Here is a 21415-nt window from a genome sequence, read left to right as displayed (position 1 = left end):
GACTGAGCCACCTAGGCGCCCATAATAGCTCTGTATCTTCAAGTAAACTTCTTGGTTTTACTTGAGCAAGCTGAGTGAGTTTACAAAATCACTCTAATAAATAAATTCCGCTCTAATACACTAGCTTTTTCCTACCACAGGATTTTGAAACAGGACAGCCAGGGCTAATCGTGTCCTTGCAGAAATACTCCAGAATCTTTTTCAGGGCTAGTTCGTATAAAAACTTAAGAAAGGCCATTTTACCTACTATCATCTTTCAGAATGAAAGAATGAGGACATAGGAATTAGTTTCTGCCCATCACCACCAGCAGTGGTGGTGACTGTCACACATGTGTTTGCTCATGTTTGAAATCAGTCCAGATACTATCAGATGTCAAAGCGTTGTTTCCTTAATTGGGGCCTTCCAACTGCCTCTCTAGTTATTCTTGTTAGGTCTAGATAGGTACAGATCTTCTTACGCAGAGGTCATCCTTAACACATGAACCCCAGAATTTTCAGGGACCCATTTGTACAAACAGATGCTGTCAGGACATACTGTCAGGGCTTCCCCAGGGAAGAAGTTACTTATCTGAACGCCACTGTAGGCCCTCACCTCTCTAGGTTAACGCACTTTTCTCTACCCCAACCTCATTGTAAGAACTCTTCAGCCTCTCTTCCTCAGCACTGTTACAGGAGCTTCTCAAAGCTTCCACCAACCTTCTTCCTACATTTACTCACCCAATTCTATCTACTAGACGATAAACCTTATGAAGTCAAGGTCCTAGGACAGCCCTGGTCACTGTATACCTAGCAGCCATCACAATGTCTGACACACAACAGGTGCTCGGGAAAAACGTGTAGAAGGAATGAATAAACAGATGAATCAACTAACTTCAGAACTTAGATAAGCCAGGACAGCTCAAAGAAGAGGGCTGACCTGGGGACTTCTAGAAATATCATTCGATTATACAGTGAGCTCAATATAAATAGGCTTTTGTAGACTAGCCTCTGAATCAAAACAGTTTTTAAAACATTAACACTGTTTCTTTGGAACACTCACTCCACATTTTAAATGACCAATTATCCTCGCTATTTCCACATTAGACTATGGTAGTCTTAACAGCAGGGAACGAGTTTCCATCCTTGAATTTAGTGCTCAGCATAGTGACAGAATTGGTGTAGATTTCCTATGTCTTACACTTCCCAACTAGATTTTAAATGAATCTTACTTTAAGGCACAAAGCTTTGTTTATAACAGAACATCACTGCTATTTTTTGATCATATGACATGAGCTAGAGAGTTCGGTCCACATTAATTCCAAAATCCCCAATCACAGAGTTCCCCCGCAGTGAGCTCTTTTAGAAATGCGTGGGAACATTCTGGGCTATCACAGTGACTGAAGAAAGCTAAAGGCATTTAGGATGTGGGACTAAGGCTATTAGACATCCCACCAGGTATGGAAGAGTCCCACGCAACAAATAATTCTTCTACCCCAAATGCCAATGCTGCTAAGCCAGAGGAAGCAAAAAACTTAAAAAGAATGGGAAATAACTATTAGGAAAGGCAGAAGAGCACAGATTAAGAGCACAAGCTTTGAGTCAGGCAGATGAAGGTTCAAATTCTCATCCCACTGCACCGTGGAGGGGATCCTTGAGCAAGTTACTCAGTCTCTTTCAGCTTCTGTTTTCTCATCTGTATAAAGAAGTTGAATAATAGCACCCACTCCATATGGTTTTTAAAAGTAAAAAAATTAGATCACATCCAGCAGATTATAGTAATATGAGCACTCCCTTAAATGTTAGCCATTATTAGCTTGTCTTGAAAAGCTCTCTGCTGTTAATTTTCGTGAAAAAAAAAAAAAAAAAATCAGACCATGTCCCTCTTGTTCTGAGGACAAAAATGGAATGCCTCCTCAGCCCCGACCCCCACACTGCAATACTTCACCATCTTGGAGTCTGATAGTGCTTACGCAGCACATGATTCTTGGCTCTTTTCGCATGTCTCATTTTTTCACTTGTTCTTCTTATTTTTCATTAATAAACCATCATACTTACCACCCTTTGCCCCGCTATCAGAATAACTGTTGCTGTTTTTAGAACTTTTTGAGTGAGTCCCCAGGAAGACACTTGCAGACTTGTTTTTTTGGGTATAAAAAGTCAACACCTCCTCCAGTTCAGCCTCACTGAAACGAGGAGAGAGAGTATGGTCAGAACAGGAAGCTGTTCTGGAAAATCTTTCCACCAGATTTTATTCTGGAAATGGAGTCAGCTGGAGAAGGGGAAAATGAAAAGTACAAGCTGAAAACTCCCTAATAATAGATGGTTAAATAGGAATACAAACAAAGTCGTCTAAAAAAATTAAAGCATGATAAGGCTTTCTTCATCCCAAAGTGAATATTCGAGATGCACTGTCCAATATGGTATTCAGGAGGCATATATGATTTCAGTTTAAATGAATTAAAATTAAGTACATTTAAAGATTCTTCTCAGACTAGCCACATTTCACGTACTCAGTGGCTACAACACAGAAAGTTCTATTGGATAGCCATGTTCTATATTAGAGGCCAACAAACTACAAACTTTATGGGGTCAAAACTGACAAGCTGATGAGCAACATATTCTTGTATGGCTCCCTGCTAAAAATGGTTTTTATCTTTTTAGAGAAGAATATGCTATGAAGATCATAGGTATCCTACACAGTCTGAAATATTTATTATCTGGCCCTTCAGTTTGCCCCCCACTTCCAGATAACTGAAATGTGTTCATTAAAGGAGACCCTTGTCATTTTAATTCCCTATGTCAGAAATAAGGAGACCTACCAGCATAACCATATGAAGAGTTCCCTAACCATCTATACAATGAAGGAGATGGAACGAGATGGTTCTAGGTCATTTCAGATATTAAAATTATATGCACTTTATGAACATCCACAAAATGGAAAGTATAAGGAATCTGATGAGGGCCCACAGGATTCTTCTAGTAAACATATTATGCATGGATTTTTCAACACCTGTGGGAGGTTCTCAATGGCCTTCTGCATTTTTTTTTCCTGGAGCCAGGCTGTATTCCAGATGAGCGGCCTTTAAATAGGCAAAGTATTCCTGTGTTATCACAAAAAACCTATACCCCATCTTCAGAATACACTGTGATGACAACCTAGGAAACCGCTTCTATGAATCTCAGGGTAAACCCCACAGTCTCCAGAGTAGCCAAATGCCACAAAGTACCTCAAGTAACTATTAAAGATCCACGTGCAGCTGAGATTACAAATGGGTGATTACCTCTGCCTGTCTGTGTGTTTTATTTGGCCCTTCACAGAAAGGGAAAGGGAAAGGTTAAGGTTGGTCAAAATACAAACTGCTTGATGCCTCTTCTCTTAATCTTTGCCCACTTCATAATCTGTGTTTCCTTGCCTGACTCCTGCAGGGATCTGCATTTACCAACCTCCATGGAGGTATCCGGGTACCACCCCAAATGTAATAAACGAACCGATGCTAGCAGAAATTTCCAACAATCAACACTCAATGTACAACAGTAATAAATACGTTCCAGCATATTTTATCTCCAACTCTGTATCATTTGTCTTAGTACATGTAATTCATTTTTAGCATCCAGTTAGGCCTGGTAAGGGAATACACATCACTTTTCAAAAAATTGGCTTTTCTTTTCTTTTTTTATATTATAAGGATCTTGCAGATCCCTAGGAGGAACAGAATATTAATCTTTTAACTTTTAAAGTAGAGTAATTTTCTGAACATACTCTAGTTTTTCTTTCCAATTTTTATAATGTTGATATGAGAAACCATTTCTTGTTTTGCTTCTATACCTGAATTATCAATCATATAACTCAAGACCCAAGAATGTTAACAAAGTAACATTACACGATTATAAACTCCTACAAAATGATGTCTTTGTTTGCTGTGAGTTTTTAAGCGTATGATAGTGAGGCTATCCTTAGGTCTGTACAAGGTCTTAAACACAGATCATATTATCTTATATGATAATATAAGACTATATAACTCACCACCTGATTTAACTTCATAAACCAACAGAGAATCGATTTTCTCCTGCTCTTCTCCCCACAGTGAGTTTGATGGTTGAAGACTAATTAATGGGGTGATACAGATGTTTTATCCTTTATTTGAGGAGTTTTGTATGACTCTCTGTTTCAGAAAAAGGCCCTCCAGTGTGAGTCTTACAAAATTTTAAATGAAATGCCTTTGTTACCTCTTCCTTCGGAAACATATTGTCAATGGACAAAATGGCATGACTGATTTATATCAAGATAGAGCTGAATGCTGAGATTTTCAATCCTTAAAGGCTAACTCTACACATGAAGGACCTGTTCTATTTTATATAAATTAGGCGTAACCCTCACAGTGCTGAGAAACTGCCAATTCCTCAGCCCACTCAATGTAGGCAAAATTTGGTCATCACCACCGCATCAATAGGTCAGGGATAAATTCAGATCCAGTAAACACTGGAAGCCTCTAACTTCAACTTTCCAAAGGGCTCTCTCAGCACTTCAAGTGGTGTGTACTTTGAAGGCCGTCTAGAAATACAGCCCAGATACCCAGCAGCAGTGTTTTGATAACTGAAACCATGACAACAACAACATAATTGGCTGAAATATGGAGAGGCCAAGCCTATGAAACTCTTTTTCTCATTCTGAGAGTGATTTCACTCACATCCATATGTTAGAAACAAGGAAATATTAAGAATTGAATGGGCAGTCTGGCAGATAGAGTAAGATAGTTTTTATTAATCAAGAATATCTTCTACCTTGCTTGTCTGATGAACTCCTGAAAGTTTTCTGTATTCACCCCATCTTCCTCTTCTTCTTCAAGTTTCTTCTTCGATTTCTTTTCAGCCATCTGTTCTGTTTCCTACCCAGTCCCCAACCCACACAGGAAAACAATAAGATAAAACTGACTCCTGATAAATGCATACTTCATCATCTGGTTTCATTACCATTGGGTTAATTTGTCTTTATAGTAAAGACACTTACTTCCTCCATGTACTTTTGCCACCTATAAATTTGATATATTATTCTCTGCCATTATTTCATAAAATATTTTGGAATTTCCAAATAAAAGTTGCAGAATAAATGTAAATTTTTTATCATGTTTTTACTTTCTGCCCACATAACCCATTCAAAAAGAACTTTATAGCTCTTTTTAGCTTAGTAACATCTGTGCTCACCCTTGCAGCTTTAACAGTATGACAACAGAGATACTGTATTTTGTTACAATTAGGGAGACGAAAGATAGGTCTTGGAAGGTACTCCTCTACCAGCATCCAAACTGAGTAAATTCTTCACTTATATAAGACATACCAAAATTCTCAACAGATCTGGAGTAAATCACAGCTATTGATTTAGTATATTAATATTCTACTATTTATTCCACGCATCTTTACAAATGCCATTTAAATTTCCTCAGTTTTCCCTTCTGCAAAATGACCATACTTTTTTTCTCCCAAATACCCTTTGGATATCAGATGCTTTGAAAAATATTCTAACCAAGTAGTACATTTCCTGGTCTTGGCTGTAAAATGATGTCACCATCTAAAATGTTCTCAAATACAAAGTATAACTCTCTCAGGAAAGAAAATTATGTCATTCTATTAAATCCACAGTTAATTTGCTCTCAAATAGTCAATTCACCACTGTTTAAAGGCATAATAATGACAATGCAAATTCACATAGTCCAGGATTCATCTCAGATACAATAGCACTCAGAGGGAATATGCTTTTTGATAAGCATTAACTATGGCCACTGGGCTTTCAGAAGTAATAAGCAGCTTTTCAGACCAGCTAGGTTAAGGAGTGAGGTCCAGCTCCCTGTAACAGTTACACACAAGGGTTGACAACACTAGAAAAGAGAAGGACCTCTCCACCCAGCTGGACACAGGCTTCTAGCTTGCTGCTAATAGTGTATGGCAATCTAAAACACAAGAGTAAGAGATAACCACCTACCTTGTTGTATACAATAATAAAATCACCCAGTTGGTGGGCCAAGATTCTTCTGCGTTCCAGAAGTGCCAATCGTCGACTGGGTAATACCATCCTCAGTGAGTGCTGGAGGTTACTAGACGCTCGTTTAAGGAAGCGAACCACTAGCTCCTATTAAGAGTCATCGGCGGGGCGGGGGGGAGGGGAGCAGGGATTATGCTAAGCAACAGAAGACAGGCTATGAAGGGTTTACCCAACAGAGATATGAGAACAGGTACACTATACATTTCAACAAATAAGACCCAGAGCAAAAACATTAGGCATAAGAAGGATACAGAGAGACAAAACAAAAGAAACGTACTCTTCCCTCAATAAGCTGGCAATCAGAAAATCAATAAATATGTATGCAAATAATTATATATTAAAGAAGTAACTGTAAAAGTACCACAACTCACATGCAAATGGTAGTATAATAAATCAAAGTGCAGGTATCACTTCTAATAGGGTGATCAGAGAAAGCTACTTAGGGAAAGTAGCTTTCAAGGACAGACAGTGGAAATTAAAACCATGGGAGCAGATGAAATCATCAAAGGTGAGAAGGAAGAGAAAGAATACAGAAATATTCATATTCATTTAGAGACAGGAAAGAGGAGGAAGAATCAGAAAACAAAACAAAACAAAACAAAACAAAAACCCATGGCAGAAACACCAGAAATTTACCAAAAAAAAACCCGAGGAGAAAAGAGTATCATGGAAGCCAAGGGAATTAAAGGCCCCATGTCAAAATCTTCCAAGAGACCAGAGCTGAAAAGGACCAGGACCAAGACCAAAACAAGGCCCTGGATCTGGCCATTGTGAGATAACTTCAACAGAACACTTTCAGTAGAGAAGGGAATAGAAGGAAGAGACTAAGAAGAGCACGGGTAATAAAGAATAGAAACCGCTCATTTAAAAAGTTTAGTGTTGAAGAAAAAGAAAGAACCAATACTCTGTATGTGAGAGGTGGTGGCTTCTTTTTTCCTTCCCCATGGGGAAGGGAGTTGGTGGGGAGGCCGGGGGGGGGGGGACAGAGAAAAGTCATTAAGTGGTACAAAGAGTACATCTCACTTGGCATGGGGCAAAGGATTCTGAAATCTGAACAGATACCAATCAGATCACTCACAGTATGACAAATGCTTCCAAGAGAGATTTTGTGAGACTAAGGGCCTTAAAGAGAATTGTTCCTTCCCTCCCCACACCCCCACAACATGATAAAATTGCCTTAAGATGATAGATTTGAGGATCTTCTATTGATGTGCCTCCTATGAGAATATGATAAAGAATCTCTAACCCTAACTTGGGGCAGAGAAGACAATTCTACCCCTACCTTCCTCAACAAGACCGCCGCCGCAATCATCAGGGAATGGGTTAGGGTTTGCTCTCTAGCTAGATTTTCAAACAGGAATGCACAGAACTGGTATTAAGTTTTGCGGTGATGATCCTAAGTATTCTCGTAAACAACCCCCCCCCCCCGAAATCCTGTGTGAGTTCCAAGCGGTTGCAGGAGTTATTCTATTCTGAGCTCTTTTTTTATTCCTGAATTTGATTTTGGCTCATTGTATCTTTGGTGCCAATTTGCTCCAGCATGAAGGAATAGCCTCATAACCAGAGGTTGGATTTCACGATTCTATTCTGCTGTCTTTACTATAGGGTGGCTTAAGCTGTTATGTTAAAACATTATTTTTTCACAGTGGAGCAGACAAACTGACTCTCAAAAAGGCAGTTTCAATTTTCCACTTGGAAAGAGCAGAGCTAACATTTTCCACTGATGGTTGAAGGATTATTCACAACACACAAGGTTTTATCTCTGGGTTGTATTGGCTACTTTAAATTCACAAGTTGTTTTCTGGGATTTCCATCATGTTTTTTATAATAAGCCTGGCATATTGTATGCCTCTCGTATGTGGAGAACTGAAAATTATGGTAGGGTCACCATTGAGTTGGACAAAGGATGCAGCTTTCTCAGACTTAGAGGTCCCTCTCTTGTGGGTGACAGATCCCTGTGGTCAAAAGGCTATAGAAGGACTGTGGCTTCTTCTATAAGCGTTGACCTTACCAAAGAGCATGAAGTTCCCTGTCATTCCAATTCAAAAAGAAAAACCGTGCTAGAATGCTAAATCCTAGGCATGTTCAAATGACTGATACACAGCAAAAATTATTACACAGTTTGTTTCCAGTCATCTAATAAGAACTTTATAAAATTTCAACTAGTAGAGAAATAACATTAAAATGGAGGATGGTACATTCTCTGACGGCCTATAATAAAGTGCTTTCACAGGGTTAACGCCACCCCCTCAGGACAGAAAACATATGCCTTGTGATGCATGGAAACAAGAGAAGAGCAAATAATGTACAATTGTAACCTGTGAGTTCAAGTTTCAGTCTCCCCACACACAAGCTGTGGGACAAGAGGCAAATTACGGCCGTGCTCTAGGTCTTTGTTGCCTCAGCTACAAAATGGGGACTACAGTGCCTACGTCAAAGAGTTAATGCAACGGGAAAATCGAACAGTGAAAGGGCTCTAAATTGTTATTCTTTTTGAGGGCTTTGCACAGTACCTGACGTCTAATGAGCAATCAATTTCTATTTTCAGGATGAAATAAACTGATGCCCTCAACAGAGTGTAATGAACATGGCCCCAGATCAAAGATTTACTTCACATTAAAGTAAATCTATAATCTATAGTGTGGAACAACTCTTTCACCAGAAGAATATATTGCTCTTTACCCTAGTTGAAAGTAGGAAGAGGAGGAGGAGGAAGTGGAGGAGGAGGAGAAGGAGAAGGAAAGAAACAGGGAAAGTAAAAAGGTTCCAACAAGAAGAGCCTCACCATCTGTTCATCCTCTTTGGCAGCCCAACTGGCACTGAACGTTTGACCTCCACTGTCCTTCATCAGGCGAATTTGAACATGCTGGAGATAGGCAGAGAATGCTATTCGGGCCTGCACTTTGCTATAGAAATCCAAAACAACATACCATTATGAGACAGAATGGTAAGCCTACCAAATGTGTACTTGCCTCACTCAAAGTGGACTGTGAGGATCCTCCTATTAGGATGGCTAAGAAAAATGAAGCCCATCATGCAGTCATTGACTAAAGATACCTTCTACAGAGTACATGAGATTTTTTTTTTTTCTATTAAAGAATCTTATTTATTTTCTCTATTATTAACACGGGAGAAAAAAAATCAAACAAGAATAGGGTATCAGGTTTCCTACTCTTATACCTTATCTCTGAACTTCTTAATAACTTTCTTGGGGGAAATAGACGGGAAAAGTACTGAATCTTCACAATAACATATGCATTAATGTAGAAAGGTTTTTCTGCGTTGGAGTCCCTTATGTACTCATCAGTTGGTGCAAAAGTATTCTTTTGCTATGGCAACTAATATTTCTGGTGTGCAAAGGCCTCCAAAGCAGGAAATAGATAAATCCTACAAAGGAACTTTTGAGACCAAATTTTAAGGTCATGCTTTTCTCAACTACAAGACGGGAATGGCTGGAGCCCAGAACAAATGAGTGAGGTCCAACAGAGTTTGGCATAGATGAACTGACAGGCTAGGACGGGCCCAGATGTTCAGTGGGAAAAAGAAATCTTTACATATAGTAAAAAGTACCTCAGCGGCATCACCGAAAAACCCAGCAGATTTCTGCTTGGTGGTCTAGGTTGGAAATAAGGAAATCTATTCAAGCTATGGTTTAGAAGATAGAAATACCAGAGACACACTGATAATTTTCGCTTCAGCTGCTAATTGTAGCAGATCTGTTTTCCTTCAGGAGAGATTTTGGTTACTTCAGCTGATCGGCCTTCTGACACTCTAGCCAAAATTACATCAGCGAAGATTAGGGCCCAACACAAACTTTGTTTACAATCCTCACACATGCAATCACTGAATGCTTTCTACTCACTGTTCCTCCAAAATTAGGATGAACGACTTGTCCAGAGTAAAGTGGACATCCTAGAAGGTCTAGGTCTAACTTCTATATATGTGGTAGAGGGACTGAAGGGGAGGGGAGTCAGGTTGAGAAGTAGATTTGCTCTTGAGAGTTTAATACAGAAGATCTTCAGAGCATAAAATATAAGTCAGGCTACATCTTTTTTACTAATGGGGACAGTTTATGGGAGTACAATATGATTTTGAAAAAACAAATTTAGGGGCACCTGGGTGGCTCAGTCATTAAGCATCTGCCTTCGGCTCAGGTCATGATCCCAGGGTCTTGGGATCAAGCCCCGCATCGGGCTCCCTGCTCAGCGGGAAGTCTGCTTCTCCCTCCCCCACTCCCCCTGCTTGTCTTCCCTCTCTCGCTGTGTCTCTCTCTGTCAAATAATAAAATCCTAAAAAAAAAAAGAAAAAACAAATTTATATTTTCAAATGTTTCTCAACAAGGGCAACACTTACGCCCTTGTTCTCCTGGAGACCACATGCCACTTTCCCCTCAACCATTCCCAAAAGCCTTACCCCCACAACAGATTATTTTCAAGACAAAATAAGTGAAAAAGATTCTTAATTTTGGTCCACAAATTCACTTGCTATCGAATGAGGTAGAAACATTTGATATTTCATTTCAGACATCTCCAAAGTAGAATACCTGATTTTATTAATTACTCCTCTAATGCTAAAACATGAAGGTCTTTCAGATAAGAGAATTATCACTTGGAGGCTGAGATGTCAATTATTGTTTCGTTGCAAATCATTGCCACAAATCAAATGAACAAGTACTGAGCTTTCCATTTCTATAAACCTCACTGAAAGAACCCGGGGTTGTTCATTCTGAGACTGGCCCTAAGGTACTGTTCACATTGGTCAGCTAGTCATTTGCAACAAACCCAAAAAGATGAAAGAATGAAAACTAGAATGATTTAAACCAAAAAACCCTTATTTTTTAAAAAAAACTAAGCTTATATGGATCCTCATTATAAAAATTACACAACTAAATGCTAGGGCCGAGAGTCTCGAATCCTTGCCATGACCTCCCTGAGACCCCTCAGTAGCCACGGAGATGCCCCACAGAATGATGGGTAGCTCCAGGGAACAGAGTCTAAAAACCACTAATTTGCATTAACACACCAGGCAACTACAAGTTTACTCATTGAAAGTCAGATCCATGAGATTTATGAAGAAATAACTTATTTCTACAACAGCTAAGTAGAATGTTATTGCTGGAAAGGGCCTTAGAATATAGTCCAGTGGTTTTCAAATGTTCTATTTCAATTCAGTGGAATCTTTTTTCCCCTCCAGAAAGCACAGTTTGAAAAACATTTGTCTAACCCCATACCTTGGCCTAAAGGAAAAGGAAACTGAGACGTGGAGAAGCTCTCTCTGACCAGCCCATGATCACACAGTCCATTGCTGAACCCTAAAAAGCAAGAGTCCAGGTCTTCGGACAGTTTGGTGTGCTCTCCACTCAACAGAACTACTGCTATTCTCCATGACGCTGTTCCAAACCTTAACTTGATCTCCCCACTCTCCCGAACCCCCGATGTTACCCACCCACCCTTGCAATATAAGAACTGACCTCTAACTTAGAAAATAAAGGCCAAAATGCATCAATACCTAGCCTTTCTTCCCCTTTCACTTCTAACTACTGCATTCATCCCATAGTGCTTTCTTTCTGACTTATAGTAAGAGATACCCCTCCAGTGGCCTCTTTGCACCTTCCTTTAGGGCCCTTCCTATCAATATATCCATTTCTGCATCTCTAATCCTCTTTCCTTTTTTTTTTTTTTTTTAACGATTTTATTTATTTAGAGAGAGAGAGAGCATGAGCAGGGGGAGGGTGGAGGGAAAGAGAGAATCTCAAGTAGACTGTGCTGAGTGGGGAGCTGATGCAGGGCTCAATCTCACAACCCTGAGATCATGACCTGAGCCAAAATCAAGAGTCAGATGCTTAACCGACTGAGCCACCCAGGTGCCCCTAATCCTCTTTCCATCAAACCCTTCCCCTAGTCTATAAATAAGCTCCAGAATCCTCATCTTTTAAAAAAAAAAAATCCTTTTCTCTTAGCTTGCTCTCACTATGTGTTCTCACCTCCCTTTCATTGCCAAATCCTCTGAAAAAGCTGGCTTGCACTTGGCTTTCTTATTTCCACAACTCACAATTTCTCACAACTCACAAGTTGGCCCTAGGTCAGAAATGCAGGAGTTTCTTGTTACTCTTCATGCTCTCTCGGGCTGTCTGAGGCACACTATGGCTTGGAACTCTCATTCTGGAGCTTCTACCACACTCCCTCCTCCTAGGCTGATGCCTACCTCTCTAACTGCTAGTTCCTATCTCTTTACTATTAAACACTGGTTTTCCCCAGGGCTCAATTCTCCTCCTTTCTCCTGCCTGTGCTTGCTGGACTAAAGTGAATTGGACAAGCTCACCCACTCTGAAGTTCCTAATTATCAACTGCCCAATTCTGTTCAACTCTGACCTTCAAAGGTGTATCTTCACCTATCCACTGAACAACTTCATCCCAGAGCCCTTCTGCCTCACTGTGTCCCAAATGAAACATATTTCCATCCTGAAACCAACTCCTATGCTCCTTATATTGATTGACGGCATTGCCAAGTTGCTAAGTTTGGGAAATCCAGCCTCTCTGGAGTTCTTACATCTACAGAGACCAAGCCCTCCCCATTTTAACTTGCAAATTTCATTCAGTCCATCCCATTCTCTCCATTCCGGTAGCCATGGCTCTGGTCAAGGCCTCATCTTCCTGGCTCTGGACTATTGTGACAGCCCCTAACTCACCTTTCTGCCTTTCATTCTCCTCTTAATCACTGACCCACAGTGCAACCAGAATTTACCTTCTAAATCAAGATCTGACCATATCATTCATCGGCTTAAAAATTATCCATCTAGAAAATACAGTCCCAGCTCCTTTTAGAGTGCTTTATGATCAAATGACATCCATTTTTTTTTTTTTCTGTCTTATCTCTCACTGCATTCCTCTCTCCATGTAACTACCCAGCCTAGCACAATTCCTGCACAAAGCAGGTGCTCAATAAGCGTCTGCTGAGGGGCTGAATGACTTGACTGGACCATCACACCTTCTGCCTTTATTTCCTCTACTGGTACTCCCACACAGCTGCCACCTCTCAGCCCTCCTGACATCCTGCTCATCAGCCAAAGCCTGGTTCAAATATTACCACCTCCCTAATGTCCCTCTAGCCTTTCCAGGCAAGACCAGTCACTCCTTTCTCTCTGCCCTAAGGGCACTTTGTCCATACTGGGGCCCCTACTCAGTAAGTATCCCTACACTAAACCATGAGCCACTTGAACTCTGCACTTTCAGTGACTGACACTCAAACCAGTGAGACATGGGTTTGGATCATAGCTCTATACCTTGGACAAGCAACTTCTCTAAGGCTCAGTTTCCTTAATAGTAACAATAATAAAATCACAGTCATTACCTCCCAGGGCTGCTGTAAGAAAAGGAAATGGCTGCAAAGCTCCCAGCATAGTACCTGGTACACAATATTAGTTACCAGTTTTACTATCATAATTACCAAAGGTACATACCTAAGATTGCCGTTATCTTGCAGAATCTGCATCAGGTTAAATTTAGGCTCTGGCTCCTGAGTCTCAATTTTGTAGCACTGTTCACTTTTATTATTCCATTCAGAAACTTTCATGGCATTTTCTTTGGGTGAATTTTCTACCATAACAGTCAATGAGGGGGTGTATTTGGCTTGATTTTCTCCAAGGGATCCTGCAGATTCCTCCTGGGAAGCCTCCTGTTCTTCATCTTCATTGTCTAATGCGACTTCTTCCTCCTCTTCGCTCTCTGTCTCAGTTTTAACATTCATTTCAGCTGGCTGAGTGATCACTAAATGCGAAGAATCACTAATGTTGCTGAAAAAAGGATTAAATTTTCCTCTCTCCCAATACCTTCCTTTCATCGTTTTAGTAAAAACCCATCTCTAAGTCAGACCACAAAAAAGGCACAAAATGAACAGCATACACATTACTCTCCAGTCTCATGCATTCTAAAAACCCATCTTCATTAGAGTTCATGTTTTTCAGCGTAATACCGATGGCTCTCTCACAACTTCAGGCAAACATCTGGGTAATCTCTACAGTGTGTTAGAGGTTTTTAGAAGGGCACCTTTTATGGAGGTACAAAGAGCAGGGGAGTATCTTTCTATCCTACATTTATTCATTATCTTTCTCTTTCACTGGCTTGGAAGGTATGTGAGGACAAAGGCCTTATCTTTTTTATTCACCGATGAAAACCCTAGTGACTAACGTGCCTGATACAGGTGCTCAACAAAGGAGGGAAGGAGGGGCGGAAAAGGCAGTCAGTCATCAGTGACAAACAGACCTAAAAATGGAAGAATCCGGGAGAGAAAGAAATTCCTCCTTGTCTGCTCATGGTTAAAATATTTCTACCATTCAGCAATGTCAAGGGATGAACGAGATTTAACACCTAATCATGAAGAAGCTGAACAATCACGCTCAGGATTCCATTATACTTAAGCTAAAGTATTTCTTTATATTTATGTATCTTTATACCTCAAGTATTTCTAGAGTATCAGCTAGTTATATGATGCTGAAAAGCGAGCAAAAGCCAAACGTATATGCTTCAGTTATTCTTCAGTATAAATATTACAGAATGGGAGGTTTAAAAACATATAATCCTTTTGAAATTAAGTTTCTGAGAAAAAGACTATACAAAAAAATTAAGTGTATGGGATCGGGAAGGTTCTGATTCATTAAGTATAATTAAGAAGCCGATTAACTCAGACTGGCAAGACCCGGACAATGGAGTTTGGCGTAAGCTCACCAGCAGGTACCTGGGTATTTTGGCCTCATTGCCCTCAATCTGCTGCTGCGTCTTCGACGTTTCCGCACCTCCAAAGACAGGAGCTTCCTCTCATAGAGAGCAGCATGCAGCTTGGCCTTTGAATTCATACTCTCTACTTTTAGTTCTGGTGCTCCATCAGCAGCTAGTCTATGGGGAAAAAATATGGTAGCTACAGCCTTCAGAAAGTTCTCTCCTTTATGCCAAGGCTCGGCTTGACAGAATTCTGTAACCAACAACAGGCTGGACAGGGTACCTCTAGTGAATTCTAAAAGGTTCGACAGATAAATGGGAATACTGGAACCTGCGTTAAAACTTCACTAATGGCCTGTCTGAATTTGTTAAAACAAAAATATATCTGAAGACAGTGTTTACGTGTTTTTAAGTATTCAGTCATACTGGCTGACTGTTTACTGCAGAACCCATAAAGTGCCACCCAATACCTTATACCTAAGAAGGACTGGGAACACTGGTAACACTTTAATTCTTAAGCTAGGTGGTGGCTACAGGTGTTTGTTTTATTGTTATTCATTATAATTTACTCAGACTTATACAAATATTCTTCTAATGTATACAGTATTTAACAAATACAGATTTAGCAGAGGTTGAGACAAGGGGAGGGATGGCTGATACCTGTGAATATGGCAGCACAGAGCTAAGACTTACGTGAGAAGTGTCTTAGGAATGTTACCAAGGCCCAGAGTCTCAAGCATTCCAACTTCTCCATTAGAGTCTACTTAGTTACAGGGGGATATGGGGGGAGGTGGTAGGGCCTCTCCAGATGTTGAGTATAGGTCAGAAGTTAGAGTCAGAACAGACAAGGGAAGGCAGCAGATGTTGGACAAAGCCAAGTTCAATCAAGCTGTGAATGGGAAGTGGGATGGGAAGGGGATGGCAGCAGCTACATTAGGCATTAGTTAAAGTAAGATAAATCATAAGTTAGGGAAGTGACTGGTATCAGGCCCAATCCAAACAAGGATCGGGCAAAGTACCATGCAGGCAGAGGTAACTAGGTCAGCAAAGAGAGAGAGGACTCTTGGTCACTGGGTCAGAAAAGAAGGATCCATGTCAGTATCTGAAAGCAGGCAGCTGACTGCCCGTATACTCAGAACTCAAGATCTAACTGGTTGACTATGAATTCTCTCAGAGAACTGAACTCCCTAGAACTCAAAGCGTATTCCCTTTGAGGTCAAGGAATCATCCTCATTTCTCTGGGAGTTTTCAATCTCTGACAATGATGGAAAGGCTGTGTCTTTTGGTCTACGTAGGAGTTTTAGGGATTTCTGAGTGGATAAACTGGACAGTAAATCTTCTAGAAACTTTCTTTCCAGAGCAGGAAATCAGGCCAAGAATAGGGATGGTCCTGACACATGGGGGCAGAAACCAGAAGCAAATTAATAAACTTTAAAAATACTTCAAACCCAGCTTACCATTGCCCCAACAAATGAACACTGCATTGCCCCCCCCACGCACATAGTTATGAAAATAGATTTTTAGCCAATTAAATAATAAAGAAAATGAAACAAATCTAATATTTTACAATAACAATTGTGAGCTTCTAAGAAACCCTGAATAGAGCAATAAATTCAAGTAGTACAAAGAATGGAGGTAGGGAATGATGGAGAAAGTGTGATAAACACTTCTGATAAACAGAATTATAACGACCATGCTTGTCTTGTCGATCACTGGGTCAGAGATGCCCATGAGACTGCCCAGCATACGGCTGACATATCATAAATATTTTTGAATAAACAACTGAATTCCTTATAAATAAGTTGCAATACCTTTTAGCTACATTTACCTCATTTTATTTCTCCAACTTTTTATTATGAAAATATTTACACAAACAGAAAAGTTTTAAGAATTGTACAACAGACATCCATGTACCCACAGCCTAGTTTCTGCAATGAATATATTGCTATATTTCTTTCAGCACATATATCCCACCATCCCTTCTTCTATTCATCCATCAATCCATCTAATTTTTAAAGCATTTCAAAGTTATACACAGAGGTCAGTGCACTTTACTCCTAAATGCTTTAACATGCAAATCATTAAGTTGCTAAAGTTCAGTATTTGTTTTATAGGGCTTTTGGTGTTTTGGTTGTTTTTGTTTTGTTTGTTTTTTGGTGAGCTAAACCCTACATATACTGAAATATCCAAATATTAAATGCCCATTGATGAGTTTTGACAAATGCCTAAAACTATATAACCTGAACTCTAATGTTACTACCTCCTCAGAAAGTTCTCATGCCCCTTCCCAGTCAATCCTTCCCTCACCCTCCTAAAGGAGACCACTGTCTTAAATTTTTTCATCACATATTAGGTTTGTCTGTTCTAGAACTTTATAAAAATGGAATTATTCAGTATGAACTCTTGTGTGTAAATCTCCTTTCATTCTGCATGTTTTTGAGATTCATCCATGTTATGTGTATCCATATTTATGCCTTTTTATTGCTGAGGATTAGTCCACTCTATGAATAATCCAAAGTTTGCCTACTTTCTGGTTGTTGGACCCCCTAGGTTGTTTCCAGTTTGGGAATATTATGAATAAAGCTGCTATGAACATTTTTGTACAAGTTGTTTTGTGGTTATGTTTTTCATTCCTTCTGGGTAAAGATCTCAGCATGGAGCTTTCTAGGCTAACAAACCGGCAGACTCCTTCTCAAGTGCCTGGACAAGGTCATGCTGCCAATGACAACTTATCAGCGTTCCATTAGCTCCACATCCTCACCATTTGATGCGGTCGGTCACTTCGGCTTTTTCCCCAGCCTTACCGAGCTATAACTGACAAAATTGTAAGGCATTTAAAGTATACAACACAATGATATCATTTTGGCCATTCTGCTGGATGTTTAGTGGTATTTCATGATTTTAATTTGCAAATCTCTGGTAACTAATGTTGTTAAGCCCATGTTCACGAGCATATTGGCAACTCACACACCTTCTTTTGGTAGTTAGTGTCTGTTCAAATATTTCACCCGTTTGTAAAAGGGTTGATCTTCTAATTCTTCAGTTGTCTCATTCTTCAGTTGGTCTTCTAATTCTTCAGTTGTAGGAGCTCATTATATTTCCTAGATACTGGTCCTTTGTTTGATGAGTATCTTCACTCGGTCTATGGCTTGCCTAGTCACTTTCCTAACAGTATGTGAGGATAAGCAAAAGTTTTTAATTTTGAGGAAATCTAGCTTATCACTTTTTCCTTTTTGGGTATTGCTTTCTGTGTCATGTCTAAAAACTTTTGCCAAGCCCCAAATCACAAAGATATTTTCCTAGATTTTCCCCAAGAAGTTTTATAGTAATAGCTTTTATGTTTCTGACTATGAATCATCTCTAATTTTTCTGGGAGATAGGGGTTGAGGTTCATTTTTAAAAGCATGATATCGGGATGCCTGTGTGGCTCAGTCGCTAAGCGTCTGCCTTCAGCTCAGGTCATGATCCCAGGGTCCTGTGATCGAGCCCCGCATCAGGCTCCCTGCTCTGTGGGAAGCCTGCTTCTCCCTCTCCCACTCCCCCTGCTTGTGTTTCCTCTCTTGCTGTCTCTCTGTCTCTCTGTCAAATAAATAAATAAAATCTTTGAAAAAAAAAATCTAAAGCATGATATCCAGTTCCAGCCCTATTTATTAAAAAGAGTTTCCTTTCGGGGCGCCTTGGTGGCTCCGTCAGTTGAGCCTCTGACTCTTGATTTTGGCTCAGGTCATGATCTCAGGGTCGTGAGATTGAGCCCTGTGTTGGGCTCCACGCCCCACGCTGCGCGTGGAGCCTGCTTAAGATTCTCTCTCTCCCGGGGCGCCTGGGTGGCTCAGTTGGTTAAGCGACTGCCTTCGGCTCAGGTCATGATCCTGGAGTCCCAGGATCGAGTCCCGCATCGGGCTCCCTGCTCGGCAGGGAGTCTGCTTCTCCCTCTGACCCTCCCCCCTCTCATGTGCTTGCTCTCTCTCATTCTCTCTCTCTCAAATAAATAAATAAAAAATCTTTAAAAAAAAAAAAAAAAAAAAAGATTCTCTCTCTCCCTCTGCCCCTCCCCTGCCCCCACACTCTCTAAAAAAAAACAGAAAACAAAAAAACAAAACCAAAAAGCAAAACAAAAACAAAACAAAACAAAACAAAATCTCCTATTGTGATAGCCTGAATAAAATCATCTCTAAAAAAAAAAAAAAGTTTCCTTTCCCCATTGGACTTTGGGCCCTTTGATTAAAGTCAAATGACCATATAAATATAGGCCTATTTCTAGACTCTTTATTCTGTTCCACTGATGAACTTGCCACAGTTTTGCTTACTATAGTATTATAGTATTTCTTTAGTCAGGTACCCTAAGTCTTTTTCAAGATTACTTTGGATAGTTTAAGTCCTTTGTATTTCCACACACACAAAAAAATTTTTTTAAGTCAATTTCTGCTGGTGATGAAAAAAAATATAGTCAATTTCTACAAAAAAAAAAAAAAATCTACTGGAATAATGATTGGGATTACACCAGATTTTTAGATCAATTTGTAGAGAATGAACTTTTTTTTTTTTTTTGCAATATTAAGTCTTCTAATCCATACACATCACATATCTCCCCAACTTATTTAGGGCTTCTTTCATTTCTTTCAGTAATATTTAGTAAGCTTTTACTGTATAGGTATTGAACATAGTTTGTAAAATTTATCCCTGAGAACTTCATATTTTCAAATGCTACCATAAACAAAATTTAAATTTCATTTTTAAATTATTTACTGCTAGTATATTAAAATGCCATAGATTTTAGTATATTGACCATGTATCCTTGCTAGGTATACTTATATGTTCTTGTAGCTATTCTGGCTTTAGGATTTAGGATTTCCTATTAACCAGATCATGCCATCTAAGACTAAAGACATTTGATTTCTTCCTTTTCAATCTGTATGCCTTTTCTCTCTTATTCCCCAGCCCTTGCTTTATTGTACAGCTTGGGACAACCTCTAGTATAAAGTGAATACAAATGGCAAAAGTGGACATCTTGCCATATTACTGATACAGAAGGATGCTTTCAATATTTTGCCATTAAGGATGATATTAGCAATAGATTTTTCATAGAAGGTCTTTACCAGATGAAGAAATTCCCTTCTATTCCTGATTTGCTAAGAGTTTTTCTCATAAATGTGAATGATGTAAGATGCTTTTTTTGCATCTAATAAAATGATCACCTAGCTTTTCTCCTTTATATATGGTGACTAATTTTCAAATGTTAAACCAACTTTGTACTTCTAGGAAAAACCTTACTTAGTCATATGTATTACTCTTTTTCTTTATACTGGTAGATTCAATTTGCTAATATTCTTTGAAGAAATTTTTGTCTGTGTTCATGAAGATATTAGCCTGTAATTTTCTTCTTTTTTAAAATGTCTCTGGTCAGGTTTTGATGTCATAGTTAATGCTGACATCATAAAATGAACTGGCAAGTGTCCCTTCCTATATTTTTGAAAGAGTTCATGTAAGATTGGTGCTGTTCTTCCTCAAATGTTTGAAAGAAATTACAAGTGAAACTACTGGGCCTGGGATTTTCTTTGTCGAAAGGTTTTTGATTACAAATTCAATATTCTGAATAGATACAGGGCTATTCAAAATTTCTATTTCAGCTTGTGTCAGTTTTGCTACATGTTCCCTCCCAAGGAATTCAGACATTTCATCTGGGTTGTCAAAGTAGTGGAATAAGGTTGTTAATAATATTCCCTTAACGTCCTTTTTACGTCTGTAGGGTCTGTAAATTATTTCCCTCTCTCCTATCTGACACTGGTAATTAGTGTTCTCTTTTTTCTCTAGATCCTTCTTTAAACAAAAATTAGATTTACGCTTCAAGGGGTTTCAATGAGAAACCAGGTTTATCCTCATTAATCCTTAAATGTAAAACTAAAAGCTAGATATAGGATGTCTCTCTCTTCTTGTTGCCATTTTGATTTCTAAAGAGTCACAGCACAAAGGAGATGTATGTAAGGTCTCAAACCAGGGAGGTGTATGCTTAGATCTAAGAGTCTTTGTTGAGGTTGTAGTCTTTGGTTAGGGAAGGCCACCCCAGCCCTTCCTCTAAGGCCTTTCTCTCCTCCACCAGAATGAAGAGCCATGGGTGTTCTGCATACTTTCAGTTCTGTGGCAAACCTGAAGCAGTTCTGCTCAGTCCCATAAGGCACAGAGTTACATGCCCCCGGTATACCAAGGCCAACCATAACCACTTACTTGACTCTAACATGGCTCTAACACAGTTTTGAAATCTCATTTATACTTTGGTGTCTCTCACACAGCCAAACAAGAAAACTATTATTATTAGTTCAAATGATATACCTGTAGTTACAAAAAAAGTAAAACCCAAACTTAGTTTGTAAAAAGTTGCCTCAGAATAGTGTTTGAATAGAAACATTTTTTATGTTACTATTCAAGCTGAGCCAAACCAAAAATGGTTACATAAAATATCATGCTTAGCCCCTGCATGGTCACACACTGTGCACATGGAAAGAATTTCTCAACTCTTAAAAATCAGTTACCGTGTTCTTCCTGTCAATAAGCTTCTTCTTGGGTTTCCCCTACAGAAGTAGAAAGGACAACTGGGTTAGAGGACTGTTCAGATATTCTCCCCTGAGTTCACACGTGCACACATACACACTCCTGAGATAACATGGAATTAGGCCAGGGAAGGCTTCTT

General features: G+C 39.4%; 1 protein-coding gene across 18 annotated transcripts in view; it reads right to left on the bottom strand.

Annotated features, from left to right (window-relative positions):
- TTLL5 (tubulin tyrosine ligase like 5) overlaps window positions 1-21415 on the bottom strand; it is a 274403-nt gene that overhangs the window by 163901 nt on the left and 89087 nt on the right. For 15 of the 18 annotated variants that reach the window (XR_004299582.1, XR_004299581.1, XR_004299583.1 and 12 more), the window contains 7 exons: window positions 21258-21296; window positions 14750-14907; window positions 13476-13782; window positions 8802-8922; window positions 5957-6103; window positions 4762-4865; window positions 2035-2162 (listed from right to left, as the gene is read on the bottom strand). Coding sequence is in view for 15 of the 18 variants with exons in the window: in XM_032405630.1 (XP_032261521.1) it covers window positions 2035-2162; window positions 4762-4865; window positions 5957-6103; window positions 8802-8922; window positions 13476-13782; window positions 14750-14907; window positions 21258-21296 (1004 nt within the window). In the remaining 3 variants the exon portion in view is untranslated. The remainder of the gene's footprint in view (window positions 1-2034; window positions 2163-4761; window positions 4866-5956; window positions 6104-8801; window positions 8923-13475; window positions 13783-14749; window positions 14908-21257; window positions 21297-21415) is intronic. The other 3 variants (XM_032405626.1, XM_032405628.1, XM_032405629.1) reach the window with 1 other exon arrangement.

Source organism: Phoca vitulina, unplaced genomic scaffold, assembly GCF_004348235.1.
Source record: "Phoca vitulina isolate PV1807 unplaced genomic scaffold, GSC_HSeal_1.0 scaffold7, whole genome shotgun sequence".
NCBI lineage: Eukaryota > Metazoa > Chordata > Mammalia > Carnivora > Phocidae > Phoca > Phoca vitulina.
The sequence above is the reverse complement of the archived record's forward strand: the minus strand, read 5'-3'. Positions and strand labels throughout refer to the sequence as shown.